The sequence below is a fragment of the Sus scrofa genome, chromosome 8, assembly GCF_000003025.6.
Source record: "Sus scrofa isolate TJ Tabasco breed Duroc chromosome 8, Sscrofa11.1, whole genome shotgun sequence".
Taxonomy (NCBI): domain Eukaryota; kingdom Metazoa; phylum Chordata; class Mammalia; order Artiodactyla; family Suidae; genus Sus; species Sus scrofa.
Window position 1 is genome coordinate 137,728,369 of NC_010450.4, and position 18,162 is coordinate 137,746,530.

Genomic DNA, 18,162 nt, shown 5'->3' on the forward strand with positions numbered 1-18,162 from the left:
GCTGCCTCCCTTAGGGAGGGGTGGGGCAGAGCGAGGGCCGTCACCTCGGTCGGGACAGCTCGGAGTTCAGTCTCCGACGGCGCCCAGGGCTCCGCGCAGCTGCTGCAGCAGGCCGGGCCGGCGGCGCCAGGGGCCGTGCACTTTGCAGAGGACGTTTGTTTTCCGAAGCGACTTTTCCGCTTCCCGAAAGCCGGCGAGCGTTCGTCGTCTTAACTCTGCACGAACCCACGAGTGTGCGTGTGCGGCTCGCGGGCCTGGGCTCGGGCCCCCGCGGGGACCGGCCGGCTGCCGCTGCCGCTGCCGGCCTGGTGTGGGCGGCTTCTCCGGAGCCAGCAGCCCCGGGGCCGCTCGGCCTCCTCCTCTGCCGGGGCCCGCCCGGCTGCGCGCCGCCAGAGCGGAGGACGGCAAGAGAGGCGGGGGCGCCGAAGGCAGCCGGGCCGCCCGCCGGAGGACGGCCACGCGGACGCAGCGGGCCCCGGGCCCCCGTCCCGCCGCGCGCGGCCCCCGGAGTCCGCGCTCCCGGCGGCCGCTGGAGGCTGGCCCGCGGGCCGGGAGCAGCTCGCCCGGGGAGCCGCCGCCGTGGGCCCTGAGCGTGGGCAGCAGCGCTCGGGAATCGCGGGCGGACCGCTCGCTCTGCCCCGGGGCTCGTCGAGAGTTCCGGCGGCGGCCGCGGCGGCGAGCCTCCCTTTGTCCTCCTAGGACCTCCCTCCCTCCGTCCCTCCCTCCCTCCTCCTCGGGCCGGGAGTGGGTCCCGCGGACCCAGGCGCCGGCGCCCCCGCTGCCCACAGCCCCCCCACCCCGGGGTGCGTCCCGGTCCCTCCTGCCACCCTAGCGTCCCGCCGGGGTCGCGCCGAGGGGGCTCGGAGCCCGAGGGAGCTGCAGGCCCCCGGCCGCAGGATGGTGGCGGGGCCGTTCCCAGCCCGCCGTCCCGGGAGCTGGCTGGTCCCGGGGCTGTGGCTGCTGGCTCTCAGCGGTCCTGGGGCGCTGGTGAGCGCCCAGGAGCAGCCGTCCTGCAGTGGAGCTTTTGATCTCTACTTCGTCCTGGACAAGTGAGTGCTTCTGGGGAGCGTGGCACTGGGTGGGGAGCCGTGGCTGGCGAAGTTGAGGTGTGTGTGCGCGACCCGGGGAGGGGTGCCCCGTGCCCTGGGGCTGTTGCTGTGCGAGAGGCGAGCGCGTTCGGATGTGTGCGGGGTGAGGGGAGGATGCCCAGCCCCTAGGCTCTCTAGGGAGATGGGCAGTCACTGCTGACCGGTCAGGGGGCTTCTTGAGACCGCGGAGTGCGGCCACTTGGGGTAGCCTTCTGCCACCCTGGAACGCAGACAAGACTCTTTCTCAGCCCCCCTTGGCCTCATTGCCTCACACTGGCTCAAGTTTGCTTGGTTTTTCTCCCGAGCACAGCTTTCATCTTAGCTAGGCAAAGACCAAGGTCAGCACACCCAGTGTGGTTGCATTTCCATCCCAGGAAGGCTGTGTTTATTTCGAAGAGCTGGGAACCTCCTCCGGACAGTTAGCAGGCAGGTGGTCCCTGAAGATGGGTTGACTTCCTAGACTGTGGTGGCATCTGAGTTTCAGCTTTGGATACTGTTACTGTGCTTGAAGAAGAGGTCAGGCTACCCCCATGCAAACGCGCTCTTTTTCTGATCAGTTCGATTTCCTTTTTCAGGTCTGGGAGTGTGGCCAATAACTGGATTGAAATTTACAATTTTGTCCATCAACTTACAGAGAGATTTGTGAGGTATTTCTCCCACTTGCCTTTCCTAAGCAGTAGAGTTGGAGGTAGAGCGAAGTAGAGCAAAGGGGAGGAAGGGTACCCCTTTTTGGAAATCATTCGCAGGGAAAGCCGTTGCTGAAATGGTGATTTTTTAAAAAGTGCCTCAAGGTCTTATCACACACATGCTGTTATTAGGACAGCCCTTCAGTAGTTGAGGGCTTATTTCATCTGGATCCCAGAAACTTGGCTCAGGCTCTGGGGAAGTCTCTTCAAATACAATTTCCAAATGTCTTTTCCTTTCTGAATTTTCATCTGTTTTGAACTTCAGTTATGCTTTCTCATAATTTATCACATTAAAAATTTTATGCTAATAGTATCCATAATATATTTTCCTTTCCACACAATTCTTAGTATTGTTGAAGTCCTTATTAAAAAAAAAAGTGTTGGTAAACTTCAAATGAACATGTGTTAATAACCCACCACCAGAAAAGGCACTTGTGTGTGTTTAAAGAACCGACTTGTGTTTACACAATGTGTGGGTGTGTGGCTGGTTTAAAATTTAACTGTTCTATATATGCAATAAGCTTTACTAGGAAAAATTGGTTTCTCTCCTATAAAAAGCATAACTGCTATGAAATCCAGCTTCCTCTGTTATTTAGAGGTAACTAGGAATTAGTGGTATCCTTTAAAAATAACCCTAGGACACTAGGCTCTTTAGGCCTTTTTTTTTCCCCCCTTTTTCCTTTTTCCTTTTTTTTTTTTTTAAAGGGAGGAAGAAAATGCACTGAGCAAATGCAAGTTTATCAAGATAATGGAAAGGACATGAAAAGGAGCCGTATCATTAAATATTGCTTCTTTCAGTCTTGTTAGCCCAAATGTTTTCTGTAAAACAGGCTTGGATGATCAAAACATTTTGAAAGTCATGTTGCAAGTAACTTCAAACAATCTGTGGAGGCCTAGGCAATCCTTGCTTTCCGTTATTGGCAGCAGGGAGCTTATCCCTATAAAAATGTATGCTTGTCCATGTTCAATCATCAGGCTCCTGCTCAAGAAGCCAAGCCTAACAGTCATTTCTGGACAGAGTCGGAGGTAAACTTGTCTAAGAAAGGAAGATAAACGAGGCCCTATCTGTTTAAATGTCAAAGGCGGAGGAGACCGTTGTTTATAAATTTTCTGCTTTCATCCAAGAGGGTGCAGGGTCCCATAGGTTTTGCTTGGAAGCAGTGGGTCATTTCAGTCCCCTTTCAGGAAGTAGGGCCCTCCTTTGGTCTGGTGTGCAAGGCGGCATTTTAAGATAACCCCCCGTTCCCTGGCCCACGTTGGTGTGCTCAGTTACTCGCCAGCAGAGCATCGTCGGGGGCGAGGATGACTTTTCAAGTGTGTGCAACCCTTTGACATCACTCTGAGCCTCGGTTTAGAGATCTCGGTTTCACATCTTCAGTTTCAGGTCTTGGTAAGAGCTGCATAGAGCGGCTTGGAAACAAGACCCATTCTGTGAGGTCAAGGCCTAAAGCCTAAAGATGTGGCTAACCAGCACAGCTGTTGCCCCCTGGAAGTGTGATGTTGAGACTTGAAAAATTTGAAAATGTCTAGTCAGAGTGGGGTTTGTTCGTCTCTTTCCCATTGTCCATGACGCCCTTTAGGTGCTCTTATTTCAGGCTAACTTGTGTATGAACTCTGTTCATGGTTGTGGCAATTAAATCAAACCGGCTCTTCTCTAGTCCTGAAACTGCTAATGCGAAACACCCTGAAAGGGACGGGCCTCCTAGAAGGAGATAAAGGAGAACGCCAAAGGAAGAAGCACCTTCTACAAGAGAATTTTACATTGGCCTGGAATTCGTGTTGCTCGTGCTGCTCTTCCGAGAGGGCCCTGTGGGTCAGGGAGCAGTGCTTGAGGGCTGAGAAGCCCCGACTAAATCCCAGTGACTTCTGCAGTGATGTTGAGCAGAGTTACTGGATCTGCTTAGGCAGTTCCATTTGAAAGGAGCCTGGACCATTCAATGAGACTGCTTTTCAGTGAGACTCCCCAGCTCCACATCTGTATTGTATCAATATTTCTTTTACAAATGTTTTAACTGCCTCTTTTCTTATTTTGCAGCCCTCAAATGAGATTATCTTTCATTGTGTTTTCTTCTCAAGCAACCATTATTTTGCCATTAACTGGAGACAGGTTAGTGCATTATCATTTGGCCGCAGGCTTTTAGTAGAGACTAATCTTAAAGGCATGATTGATACTTCCAAGTGGTGATTTGGGCCTCTCAGTGGAATCAAGCAAGTGCAGAGACAATTTAGTTCTCTTCACTAATAGAGGGGAGAGGAGGTATGAATAATATAAACGAGCAGATAACCTGAAAATCAATATCATTCATATCGGCTGTGGAATTTACAGTGAAACCCAGCTCTCTCCTTAGCTGTGTGTTTACTACTTCCCATCTTTCCCCCTCTCTGTTACTGTAAGTAGTTCTACATCTTTCTTGTTCAGCTGTAGTATATTAATCAACTAGGAATTTGAAGAACATTAGAGAGATGAAAGATAGGGGTCGATTTGGATAAATTACTGGATTGAACAGACCTCGTCCTCGGAGGTACGCTGATGCTGAACAGGTTTGCCGTTGTAAAGGACCTCGCTTTCAGTGTATACACACGGATCCATCAGTTCATACCTATGTGCTTTTCCCCCAAACCATGGTCACGGCGTTTTATATTTCTGTGCCATTTGAAGCCATCATTGCAGCAGGTTGGAGGTGGTTCCTGACATGCTCTGAAGAGTGGTCGCTTTCCCGAAGGGAAGGGAGGTTTTCTCCTTCCTCTCGGTGTCTGCGTCATTGAACACCAAGTATGCAGGGCAGTTCTCACTCAGTTCGTGTTGAATGAATGAATGGGTTAGTGGATCTGAAATCAAACTTCTCCAGACTGAAGTTGCAAGGGTGGCTGTTGTGCCTTGTTTTGCATAATATGTGGATTTCTGAAAAATTGTGCGTGTACGGTTTCTTTGAGTAAAGTGTTTTTTCTTTAAAATGCATAGTATTTAAAAGGCCTCAGGGAGATGACGTATTTAAAATCCGCAGAATGGATGTGGAAAATCAAACTTAATTTATCTGTGCTTCAAGTTTTCCTTTTCCGGGAGGGGAATCTCTCTGTAGGCGGGGAGTCCAGCTCTTGACCTCCGCTGTCCCACTGATCCTTCCGTCCATCGTCTCTCGCGTGCCCCAGGGTCTCATCAAGGGCCAGAGCAGCAGCAGAGTCCCTAGGGACCCCCACACAACAGCTTCTGAAACCCATGCATATGGCATTCCTTGCCTTCATGGAAAGGAGTTTTCTCCATTGCCCAGCTTAATTTTGAAAGAAACAGCTTTTGATCCAGCCCATCCGTTGGGGAAAAAAAACCCACGTTAACGTTTCTGGAGCACCTGTGCAGAGAAAAGCGATCCTCTGTGATGCCAGGCACAGAGAAGACGCTGTAATTGTCACCTGCATACACTGGGCTGGGTTCTCTCTTAGGTACTTTATTTATTTATTTATTTAGGCTATTTTAGGGCCACACCCGTGGCATAAGGACGTTCCCAGGCTAGGGATCAAATCGGAGCTGTAGCTGCTGGCCTGCACCACAGCCACAGCCACAGCCATGCAGGATCTGAGCCGCGTCTGTGACCTACACCACAGTTCTTAGCAATGCGGGATTCTTAACCCACGGAGCGAGGCCAGGGATCGAACCCACATCCTCATGGATAATAGTCAGATTCATTATTGCTGAGCCACGATGGGAGCTCCTCTGCTGGGTACTTTATATGTGTGTCCTCCATCGTTTTGATGAAGTACAGTCAGTGGTCCGCAGGGTTGATACTGCTTAGACGTGCGTGGAAGGGGTTTAAATCGTTAATCTCAATTAGGGATTCTTCCCTTATGGTTGGATCTGATGGGAGAGAGGTTAGAATGGGATAAAGGGGCCTCTGTTTTAAGAGGCAGCATAATGTTGACGCTAAAGTCACTGAGCCAATTAACTGGCCAAATGGTCAGGGACCAGTTGCTTCAGCTCCTTCTGCCGCACTTGTCCCGTCTCCGTAATGATGAGGACGCTGCTGCTGCTGCTGATACTACTACCTCCTAAGGTTTTGCTGTAAGAATTGAATGTGGAGAATGTAGGACAGAGTCTGGCACGTATGTATTCAGGAGATGAGAGCTTTGTTGTGGTTACTCTTATCTTCTGCAGCCGGGGAGTGTGTGGTATTTTAATGGTCAGGGAGGAATCATGCTTGTATAAAGGGATATTGTCCACTTGAAAAGATTTGTAATACTGCAGGAGGAATTTTAATAATGCTACCTGCAACTTATTTTTTACATGTTGGCTCCTCTGTCTCTTTTTAAATGGAGATAAGTTCAGTTTTAACAAATTGCACAGTTTGGCATGTTGCATTATTTTGGGGTGGCGGAAAGTACACCGAGAAGGCCTGGGTTAGAATTCTGGTTTTGCCACTTACCAGTTTAGAGATTTGGGGTGAATCATCTACTCAGTCTGTCAGTTTTAATGTCTATAAACTGCAAACATAATCTACCATGATTTCTTAAAAGCCTTGTAAGTCCTGAAAATAAGCCAATGCAAAAAAAAAAACAAAAACAAAAACATATTTTGTGTATCACAGAACAGTCTCCACTAAAGGATATTATTTTTTGAACCTAGTTGTTCTTTTACTATTTTTATTTAATGACATCTGTAACTTTTCCAATTTCTGTGGTCTTCTCTGTTTGGATATAAGGCCACTTTTCATCCATTGCTCACTTTTAAGTGTGTAGAAGCCATTTGCATATTTAGATGCAAGATCACCGAACAAATGTTTGCACAGCTATTGGGGATGCTTGTTTCAAAGACTAGAAAGGGAAGCTCTACATACAAACTCAGCTCGATCTGAGTGCATGAAAGACACAAAGATCAAACACAGTGGGTTTCACGACGTTGGTGCTGTTACTCATGATTCTTTAGCACCTTGATAGATATGAGAAGTACTTCTTTCTGTTTCTTGGAGGGTTGCTAAGTATTTTCAGTAGAAATGGGGCAAGCTTGGAAGGCAGTAAGTCCCCATGGTAGGGCTGTATCTTCTGTTAAGGTTTCAGCATGAAATCTGATGCTGCATAATTCACGAATAGAATAAGAAAAAATGACACAAGAAATGGTCAGCCATACATTTTCCATCCTCCTGATTTAAGACTTCATTATTTTGAAACCCTCTCCTTTTCTCTTGCCCCGTCATCTTTATCCTTCCCATATCCGTTAGTCCACCCACCGACCTCCCTGCCTTGGCTACCTCACCTGCGATGTGTTAGCATTGCGGGCTCCGGGAGTAGCACAGGGATGAATAATCGCCTGCCTGCGTGTGGGAGTGGGGCGTACACAATCACCCAGATAGCCCAGGGCTGTGCTACAGGGTCAGGTAAGAGGAAAGCGCCAAGTGCTGATTCAGTTTGGAAACGTCCAGCCTCTCAATGTGAGAGCATTTGAATCAGGACTGATTTTAAAGGGTATTTTAGTTCTTATGTGACCTAATTGAGAGAAGTGAATTATGCTTAGTTCTGTTCAGTGTCATCTTAATCATGTAAAGCGATTTCGTTGAAAACATTTAGTGAACCATTATTATGTGCTGGATAGTGTGCAAAATGCTTTGCCCGCGTCACTTCTCTCAATCCTCACGCGGAGCCCGTGTCATAGACCCTGTTATCTCAGCGTCATCCGTGAGGAAGCTGGGGTGAGAAGGCTCACGTAGCGTGTCCAAGGACACGGCCGTCAGTGGTCCGCAGTGTATTGGCCCGAATGGTCTCTTACAGAGTGGAGTAGGTCATGCTGTTCTCATGCTGAAGGTGACCCGATGGCTTAGGCTAGAAAGCACGTGGCTCCCAGTAGCCGAAAAGCCCTGCCCGATGGCCACCAGTCCTCTCCAACCACATCCTGTGCCACAGTCTTGCCCCCTGGCCCCCTCTCCATGCCCTAAACAGGCCACGCTTGTTTCCACACTAGCATTTTTGCTCTTTCTTTCCCTGTGGCTTACCTCATTCTTTTTACTGAGGCCTCATCCTCGCATCCCTTCCTCTGAGAGGCTTGCCTGGCCATCACGTCTAAAGGAATCCTGCCTCACTTCCCCAGGAATGGCTCATCATACTCTATTTGGTTATGACTTTGTGAAGTTTTTCTGTTAATTAATCCATTTATTTTATCTCCAGAATCCTAATGTAAACTGCACGAGAGCAGAAGGGTCGCCTGTGTTTTGTTCACCCGTATACGTAGCACCTAGAACAGCACTTGGCACAGAGCAGATGCTCAGTAGATACTGGTCGAATGAATGATTGGGTTGGTCTGGCTCTAGAACCTGGGTTATTAGCTGCTGTCACTTATTTTCTCTCCTTGAGAAGTGTTAAATCATGACTTATATTTGCTAATTTTCTCATTCCTGCAGTTACAGATCAATTACAGACATTTTCAACTCTTTTTTTCTATTACTTGTCCCCAAGTTGAAAAGTCATCTAATTGTTTGACCTGAGAAAAATAATCAATTACTAGGAAAAGCCTTCCTTAGACAAACTTGTAGAAAATTAAAGAGAAGTCATTAGAATAAATTTACATGAAAGTGTAAATACTATACATACTTCTATTATTTAAAAGGATTTCTTCTAATTTCTTTAAATTAAAAATTTACTTGTAATCTTTCATAAGAGTTGGTAATTTATAAATTGGTTCATTCATTTCACTGGGAAATCTGTCGGTGTCTGTAAAACTTTAGGAGCTTCCTATCAGAAATTCCCACATTTTAGGACTCTGTCCTACTGAAATATCAGCCCCAGTGTGGAAGATATAGGTATGTGTGCAAAATTAAGCCCTGCAGCGCCGTTCACAGTGGTGACGACTGCATTCACCTGAAGTACCCCTTAACCGATGCTGCTGTTATTAAATGAGAGCATGTGCATCGAATGGAGTTGGAGGACTCCCTGCGGCGGTGCAGCAGGTTCTGTGGTGTCGGTGCAGCACCAACGCAGGTTCCATCCTTGGCCTGGCACAGTGGGTTAAAGGATCCAGAGCTGCCACAGCTGCAGCGTAGGTCACAGCTGAGGCTCAGATCTGATCCCTGGCCCAGAACTCCCTATGCCGCAGGGAAGCCAAAAAAGAAAAAAAAGTTGGAAATCCACGTGTGTCCCGTGGAAAATATATGTGAGAGATACTGATTGAGAAAAGGAGGTCGCAGGAACCTCTGTGAAGGATGATAAATACACACACACACACACACACACACACAAATTAACTTTTTTTGGTTTTATGATGGAAGAGAGTCCGGCAGATGGGCCCTCCGTTGCCAGCAACATTATTGGCTGAGCAGTGAGGTCCAGGCTTGGCAGAGCCTTCAGCTTTTTAGGCCCATACACTTAGGTTGGTCCGTTTTATTTCAGCAATAGTGTGCTATTTGTCGTGGGGCCAGGACGCACTTAACCGTCGCACTGCCGCAGATTTTCTGTTCCTCCTTCCCTGGTTTGCATAATTAGTCAGAATTTGTCCTCGTGCAAAGGCATGTAGTCATCCTCTAAATTTACTCCAGTCTGTAGGCCAGAGCCATAGTGAGAGGAAGTGGCCGTAATTGCTGTTGTTTTGATTCTATTAGGGAAGGAATTACCCCTGTTTCGAAACGTGGGCTTTGGCCACACACTGTGCTCGTCCCGAGAGGTCTGGGCAGGGCAGCAACCGGGACTCCAGGTGCGGGCACGTGAGTCGTTACTTGCAGTGAAGGGTCCCATCAAGTGTCACAGGTTTATGCGCACGTTCTGGAAAATTAACTGCATTGTCACCCGTGCTTGGGAGACACACCTGGCGCACTGAGCTGGGAAGACGCAGAGGTCGGTTTCCCAAGGCCCACTGAGACGTTGGCGGGCATATGGAGTGAAACTACGTGCAGTGCAGCAGGCGTGGACTTAAGGTCTGGTCCGTGGGCCACACTTCGGTAAGTGTAGACTGAGCTGGAGACGACGTTTCACACGCCAGACTGCGTGGAGCATTTTAAGCAGGTGTTTTCGAATCTAGGACCATTGCCTGGGATTCATGGGTCTGGGCTCTGGACCACAGAGACCTTGGCATATATTGGCCTTAGAATGACATGCGAAATAAACAGTAAGCGAGTTTTTATATAAAGTACAAGTTGCTAAGGTCATAGAACATATCAGCAATACTTGTGCCCGGAAAATCATCTTTCACTCTTTTGAAACTTTTAAAACATTTTAAGTTGAAGAGTCAGTAGGGAACAATTGTTTTTCAATTTATCCTTCCTATAGTATGTTGTGTAGCAGCGTATAATGACACAAGGAAGTGGACAGCTAGAGTGGGCATGTTGGCGTGAATGAATGAAGCAGCGTATAGTGACGCTAGGAAGTGGACAGCTAGAGTGGGCATGTTTGAGTGAATGAACAGATTTTCCCTCCTGTAATTTTTTTCTAGCTTTGCCAGGCTGATTAATATTGTGGTGTATTACTGGAAGGAGACAGTGAGGGCAGGAAAGCTCGTTGAACACTTGCTGTGTGTCAGACGTTCTCCTAAATGCTGTACTTGTCATCGCGCTGGTAACGTGCAGTGCGAGGTGGAGTATAAATCGGGAGTCACTGTGCATAGACAGGAATAACAATCTGGAGAACACTGTTTTGTTTCAGATTCTACTCCGTCTACTGTGTTTTACCTTATCAGAGAGACATTAAATGGTGCTGGGTGTTGTGTAACTGGCTAATCATTGTAAACTTCTTGTGGATTCCTATATTTTGTTTGCAGTTTTTATTGATTTCAAGAACTAATAACTCTAGCTGATAATCTGCTAAGGACAAAGAACAGAACTGACCTATCATATAAATACCTGCAACATTTATGTTTATGCAGTTTTCTGACTTGGCGTCTGGTCGCATGGATGTGTGAAGCTTTTAGCTTTTGTGATCGATTGTTCTTCTGTAACTTCCAATGAAACGCAAAATGCATCCATGCATATGTGCATACATGTGTGTATATGATTATATACGTAGTATGTATAACATATATATCTGTATATAAGTGTGTGTACACACACACAGATAAAAATCTGGGATGGGCCTGTGCCTTACTTTAACCAATAGAATGCATCAGACATGAACGTGAACATGAAGCTGAACCCCACTAACAAATTTGCTCACTGCCCTTCTAGTCTTTACTGCGAATCTCCTCAGGGCCCTCTCGCTTTTACTAGGCACAGTTCTATCTTGGTGATCTATTTCTGCGTAATAAACTACCCCCAGATTAGTGGTGTGAATACAATGTATTGTCTCGCCTGATACTGTGCCTTGAATGGGCACAGTTCTTCTGCTTCGCATGTTGTCATCGAGGAAGGTGGCGTGGCGAGAAGAGTTGAAATAACCTCTCTCTCGTGGTTGGCAAGTTGGTGCTGGTGCTGGTGCTGGTGCTGGCTGTTGTCTGGAGTCTTTATTCTCTTGCGTGTGGCTTCTGCGCACGGCCAGGTTGGGTTTCCTCCTACCATAGTGGTCTCCGGGTAGTCGGAGTTGTTACACGGCAGCTAGCTGCCAAGGCCACAGCAGAGGAGATGCCCTAGCTTCATTAAGGCTTTTTGGGCCTGGAGCTGGCACAGTGATGGTAAAAGCACCCAGACCTAGAACCTTTTGTTCCCTCTCATGGTTCTGTGGGTCGATGGCTCAGATGGAAGGTGTCTGTGGCCTGTGTGATGTGACCTGGTGCTGTCATCATTGAGACTGGCTCCGGACCGCACCTCGAGCTGTTAGCTTCTTCTGCGTGTGGCCTAGGCTTTCCACAGCGTCTTCTGAGAGCATCCCGAGAGCACGTGTTATACGATACAGAAAGTCTCCGGTTCTCTCAAGGCTTGGACTCAGACATCTGAGAACATCACTTCTTATTCTAGTGCCAGGCAGTAACAGGGCTGGGCCAGATTCAGGGAGCTGGGGACCAAATTCCATCTCTTGGTGGGAGAGTGGGCACAGGGAGCTGGAAGGAGTCGATAGAGGTTGCAGTTGAGATTGTCTGGAAAGTAATCATAATACTGAAATGTGAAATATGAATATTTTTCAGCAATAAATATGCCATCTGAAAACAAAACAAACCTGTGTGTAACAAAATAAATTAGTTTGGTAATTCGGTCTTTAGATTTTGGTGAACCCATGACCCATCTCGGCAAATTTTGAATGACAGGTGTTATTTACTTTGATTATTTATTATTAGCCTTTTGCTCCCATTCCTCTTATTCTTTTGTATAAATTGAAACTGTTTATTTACGAACATCAGTACTTTTCTTTTACTTTTATTATTTTAACATTGCCGTTATTTCCTTCTTGAGCCAGGTCCGACTAGAAGGCACGTCTTCCTTTACTGCCGTGATTTTGGATAGTATTATTACATTCACACTCACGAGGTCGTAAGAATTAGCCAGTATGTAGGAATTTGAGAATTGAAGTTTTCTTTATTGGCAGTGACGGTAGTTTTCCTACGATGTTTTTTAATTGTGCTTTGAAGAAGTACAGTTTAAGATGGTTGGCACTCATTCCAGAGCAGTACTGAACACTTGCACGTATGATTTAGCGTTTGTCTGACTTAATATAAAGCATTAAAATTCTGTGTGTCTTATGAGGGACCAGTGAAGGGAGGTTCTCAAGTGAGGCTTACAAACGGTCACAGACCAAGCTGGTAACTCACGCGTGCCTTCTCCTGTGTGGTTAAGAGATGGGAGTTCAGCGAATTGATGTGAGTGGCTGGTGTGGAGAATTGAAGCCTCAGGTGCCGTGCAGTGGACTAACTATGTAATGTCATGGCCCCTTTGATTTTCATAACACCAGAAGTACTATCCATACCCCTGCTTTCAGACGGGAGAAGTGGAGGTTCGGAGGGGCTACGTGACGTACCAAAGTCACGCAGTTTCCGAGACTCGTGAGTGTCAGCGCTGGGAAGGAAGGTGGCCAAGGCCCCCTGCTTGACGTGTGTGTTGCGTTCGTAGGTGGATGCCGCCGCGCTGCGTAATTAAAGGCCTGAGGGCTGGCTGGCAGAGGGCCTTGTTCAGCCCCTGACACATCACGTGGTGAAATAACAACAACCAATAGCTGCGTGACACTCACCGTGTACGGTGCGTTGGGTGCATTAACCGCTTCGAAGTGTCCCGTGGCCCTGTGGAGTTAGGGGGAGTGTTGCCTTTGCTTCACATGAAACAACTGAAGGTTGCAGAGATCAGATGAGTTGAAGGAGCAGCCTGGCTTCAGAGCCCAGAGTCTTATTATCCCCTGTGCCGTCTGTCACCTCACATCCAGGCTGCCCCCCTTTTAGGTTTTCTAGAAGAGCAGCCCGGCCGTTCAGGGGAGAAGCTGTGATGAAGCAGTTTGCGTGGGTACTTCTCACTCCTCTGTCCCTGCCTGTCTGTCTTCTCTCGTATCCGTTCTGCATCCGTGGAGATGGGTGTGGGGGTAGCCGTGGAGCAAGTGTGAGTGTAGGATCAGTGTTCCCGTGTGGCAGGTGCCCAGCAGATGTGTATGTAGGTCGACGGACTGAAGCCTGGAAAGAGCTTTGAAATCTGGAAACTTAAGATGATGCGCATTGAAAAGCTCAAGGTAAATACATAGATGCGAGTCCCCAGTGTGGCTCAGTGGTAACGAACCTGACTAGTAGCCGTGAGGATGCGGGTTTGATCCCTGGTCTTGCTCAGTGGGTTTAGAATCTGGTGTTGTCGTGAGCCGTGATGTACGTCACAGATGCAGCTGGATCCTGCCTTGCCGTGCCTGTGGCCTGCTGTTGCAGCTCCAGTTGGGCCCCTAGCCTGGGAACTTCCATCTGCCATAGATGCAGCCCTAAAAAGCAACAAACAAACAAACAGATATATTGTACAAATGCACATCATTGGTCATAAATAGAAGGCATTTAAAAGTGTAGCTCGATTGTGATAGTTGGTCAAGTCAGGATTTTCTGCCAACCACTTTATTATGTCGCTCTTTATAAAATGTATCTTTAGTTTATGACATTCAACCTTGCCACAGTCGCAAGTGTTCTATGGATGGAGGAAAGCTATTGATGTGGCCCAGGGCACAGTAGTTGTAGTTGCTATTTCCTTCCCTTCCCTTTTCTTATCTTCTTATCCTTCCTCTTCCCTTTTTATCTCTTCTTTTCCTTATTCAGCGGAGAAACTTGAGAGACACCAGCAGAGCTGAGAGCGTTAATTTTATAGATTAAAAAAATGAGTCTGTGTGTTTTTGTCTCCCCCAAGCACCACACCCGCCTCTTTTCAGTCAACATAAAGTCGAGAAGAAAGGGTTGATGATAGATTTTGGTCCCCAGTGCTCAAGAACAGCAACAAAACAGAGGTTTCACATCCCACTTTATTTAAATTGTCTCTTCCCAGAAAGTACTCCGAGCTGTACAGAATGTCATGACATTGCAGAAAATGACTAACTTTTACAAAGAAAAGTCAAGATCTCGGAAAAGAGGACAACCGTATGGACTTAGCAGAATTTTCTAAATGAGTAGGAAATTTACCGTGGGGTTCCTGCGAGTCAGGCGAGAAACAGCTTGCATGGCTGTAGTTAGCAGAAAGGAGGAAGTGCGGAGCAAAGACTCTGGGATGCCAGAGAAACTCCTGCCATGTGACCGCATAGGGGGTTTCGCGTGTGTCACGGTAGCAGCATCCTTGACGACAGCTTCACAACAAACACCAGAAGTAGTTACTGTATTTCTGTGCCTTGTGGTTGAAAGACGTAACGTTGAAGCCAAATTCAGGGCAGTGAAACTGATCTTCTAAGATGCATCGGAGCTGATGTTCACGACGCGTTCGTCTTCCTCCTTTTATTTTTACCATTTGCCCCTGGTTTCCTTCAGCGTTTTTTAGGTTGCAGTGTAGACGATGGGCTCTGTTTTTACCTACCCCGTGATTTTGTTTTCCTCCCGTTGACCATTTACTGCTACAGAAGCTTAATTTATTGTTAGTTGCTTAGGATCTTTCGCAGGCAGCATCTTGTTTTGGTTTCCCTTCTCCCATTTTGTGACACTCGATGGAGGGAGGCTGACAGAGTATGTGGTTCTGCTGAAAAGTGACAGACGAGGACGTGTGTGTGTGTGGATGTTACTGGATGTGGGCGAGGATGTGTTCCCTCTTGGGATCCTGAAGCTGCGAAAGCAGTGGTGCACTTCAGGGCAACTGAGAATGTCACGGCGGGCAGGTGTGGGCGTGGATGGAAAAGCAAGAGGTGGTTGGCTTCTTCCGATGAAAGACGCAGCGGAGGCCTGCCTTCCCAAACACTCTGCATCCCACGTTTGGCAGGTCCCTTCAGCTTAGAGTCTTTTCCTGGTGGTGTCTGGTCCGCAGAAGGAGGCTGGGCCGAATCTGCACTGAACGGAGGAGGCGGTTTTTGCCATACAAAATCTGTCCGTGTAAAGCTGAGTTTCAGTTGTCTTTTTCATTTCTCTTTTGGCAGCAAACAGGAATGCTTGAGGACACGCTGCCACTCATTTCTGGGAAGCCCCAAATATTTCGTTTTTATCTGCATTCAGACAATCAGTTTCAAGTTGTTTCTGTAGATATTAAAACATAAATATTTAGATAAAACAAGTCTATAAATTATGTAATTTATTCCATCATCTTTGGAATTATGAATTTTCTTCCTATTGAAAAATTTATTGAACCCTTGCTTCATAAAAGTCATTACAGTAAATAATAAGTGCAGAGCTTGGGGATACATTGTAAATAATAGCTCTGTTGATAGTCCACTGTAGACGTCCAGTCTAGTTGAAAAGCGAAAATATTTAATTATTTTAAAGTGGAATGTTTTAAGAAACAAAAGTATGCATTGTAGTAAAAGTTGAACAGGGATGAGTTTGGGGCACCTGAGACAGAGAGTGTGCTGAAGGTGGAGACGGGTTCAGCATGGGTAGATTTTAAACCAAGGATTAAAAGAGCCAGTCAGTGTGGTTGGTAGAGCCGACAGAATCGGGGAGGAGCATGTTTTGAAAGCTGTCTTGTGTTTCCTGAAAACTTCTTGAGATAGAGAACTTGTCTAATAATAATTTTCATTACAATATCAAAATAGAATCAATAAGTAACTTTTAAAATGTGAATGAGGCTCTGGTAAATGACTTATTTCATTTGACACACAATACTGTAGGATAACAAAATATATATATTTTTTACTATTTTTGACATCTGTCTTAATGATATACGATATATAATATATATGTGTGTGTATATATACATGTATATAATTTTGTGTGTGACCCCTGTAAGTTCCTTGATGTTCAAATAATATACATTTTGCAGTAACTCCTCCCTCTATCTTCCCCAGTAGTAGGGATGCTCTCCATGTTTTATTTAAAGCATTATACTTCTGTTTACTGTTTTAAGTAATAGCAAACATTTATTTAGAAAGGATTTTTTTTGCTCCTATTTAAAAACTAAAATTCTGAAAATAATATATTCAATTCTCTCTTCTTATTTTTTTAATAATTTATTTGTGTATATATATATGTTTTTCTACTGTACAGCCTGGTGACCCAGTTACACTTACATGTATACATTCTTTTTTCTCACATTATCAGGCTCCATCGTAAGTGACTAGACAGAGTTCCCAGTGCTACACAGCAGGATCCCATTGCTAATCCACCCCAAAGGCAACATTCTGCATCTGTTTACCCCAAGCTCCCAGTCCCTCCCAGTCCCTCCCCTTCCCCCTTGGCAACCACAAGTCTATTCTCCAAGTCCATGATTTTCTTTTCTGTGGAAAGGTTCCTTTGTGCCATATATTAGATTCCAGATATAAGTGATATCATATGGTATTTGTCTTTCTCTTTCTGACTTCACTCAGGATGAGAGTCTCTACTTCCATTCCGTGTTGCTGCAAATGGCATTATTTTGTTCTTTTTTATGGCTGAGGAGTATTTCATTGTGTATATATAGCACATCTACCTAATCCAATCATCTATCAGTGAACATTTGCATTGATTCCATGTCTTGGCTATTGTGAATAGTGCTACAATGAACATGCAGGTGCATGTGTCTTTTTTAAGGAGAGTTTTGTCCAGATATATGCCCAAGAGTGGGACTGCTGGGTCATATGGTAGTTCTATATACAGTTTTCTAAGGTACCTCCATACTCTTCTCCATAGTGGTTGTGCCAGCTTAGACACCCACCAACAGTGTAGGAGGGTTCCCTTTTCTCCACACCCCCTCCAGCACTTGTTATTTGTGGACTTCTTAATGATGGCCATTCTGACTGAGGCGAGGTGGTATCTTGTGATAGTTTTGATTTGCATTTCTCTAGTAATCAGCGATGTTGAGCATTGTTTCATGTGCTTGTTGGCCATCTGTATATCTTCCTTGGAGAACTGTCTATTCAGGTCCTTTGCCCATTTTTCCATTGGGTGATTGGCTTTTTTGCTGTTGAGTTTTATAAGTTGTTTGTATATTTTAGAGAGGCCCTTGTCCGTTGCATCATTTGAAATGATTTTCTCCCATTTTGTAAGTTGTCTTTTTGTTTTTCTTTTTGGTTTCCTTCGTTGTGCAAAAGCCTGTCAGTTTGATGAGGTCCCATTGGTTTACTGTTGCTTTTATTTCTGTTGCTTTGCTTTGGGAGACTGACCTGAGAAAACCTTTGTAAGGTTGGTGTCAGAGAGTGTTTTGCCTATATTCTTCTCTTCCAGGAGTTGGATGGTGTCTTGTCTTATATTTAAGTCTTTCAGCCATTTTGAGTTTATTTGTGTGCATGGTGTGAGGGTGTGTTCTAGTTTCATTGCTTTGCATGCCGCTGTCCAGGTTTCCCAGCAATGCTTGCTGAATAGACTTTCTTTTTCCCATTTTATACTCTTGCCTCCTTTGTCAAAGACTAATTGACCATAGGTGTCTGGGTTTATTTCTGGGCTCTCTCTTCTGTTCCGTTGGTCTGTCTGTCTGTTTTGGTACCAGTACCACACTGTCTTGATGACTATGGCGTTATAATATGGCTTGGGGTCTGTGAGAGAGATGCCTCCTGCTTGGTTTTTGTTCCTCAGAATTGCCTTTGCAATTCTGGGTCTTTCGTGGTTCCACATAAATGTTTGGATTGTTTGTTCTAGTTCTGTGAAAAATGTCATGGGTAAGTTGATGGGGATTGCATTGAATCTGCAGATTGCTTTGGGTGGTATGGCCATTTTTACAATATTGATTTTTTCACCCCAGGAGCGTGGAATATCTTTCCATTTCTTTAATTTCCTTGATGAATGTTTTATAGTTCTCGGCGTATAAGTCCTTTACCTCCTTGGTCAGGTGTATTCCCGGGTATTTTATTCTCTTCTGATCTTTTAAATTATAGTTTTTAAAAAGGAGATGTGAGTTTATTTTGGATTGTTTTTGCGACATGGTTCTATTTATCTCAAGATCCTTGTGGTTTCTCTATTTCCAAAGGAGCTCTGGAACCCATATTTAAAAAACCTGAAA

The 18,162-nt window shown here is 45.9% G+C and overlaps 1 protein-coding gene across 1 annotated transcript in view; it reads left to right on the top strand.

Moving 5' to 3' along the window:
* ANTXR2 (anthrax toxin receptor 2) overlaps positions 481–18,162 on the top strand; it is a 149,488-nt gene continuing 131,806 nt past the window's right edge. Inside the window, exons 1-3 of the mRNA XM_003129371.6 lie at positions 481–1,049; positions 1,664–1,735; positions 3,810–3,881. Coding sequence (XP_003129419.3) covers positions 898–1,049; positions 1,664–1,735; positions 3,810–3,881 — 296 coding nt within the window. The 5' untranslated portion in view covers positions 481–897. The remainder of the gene's footprint in view (positions 1,050–1,663; positions 1,736–3,809; positions 3,882–18,162) is intronic.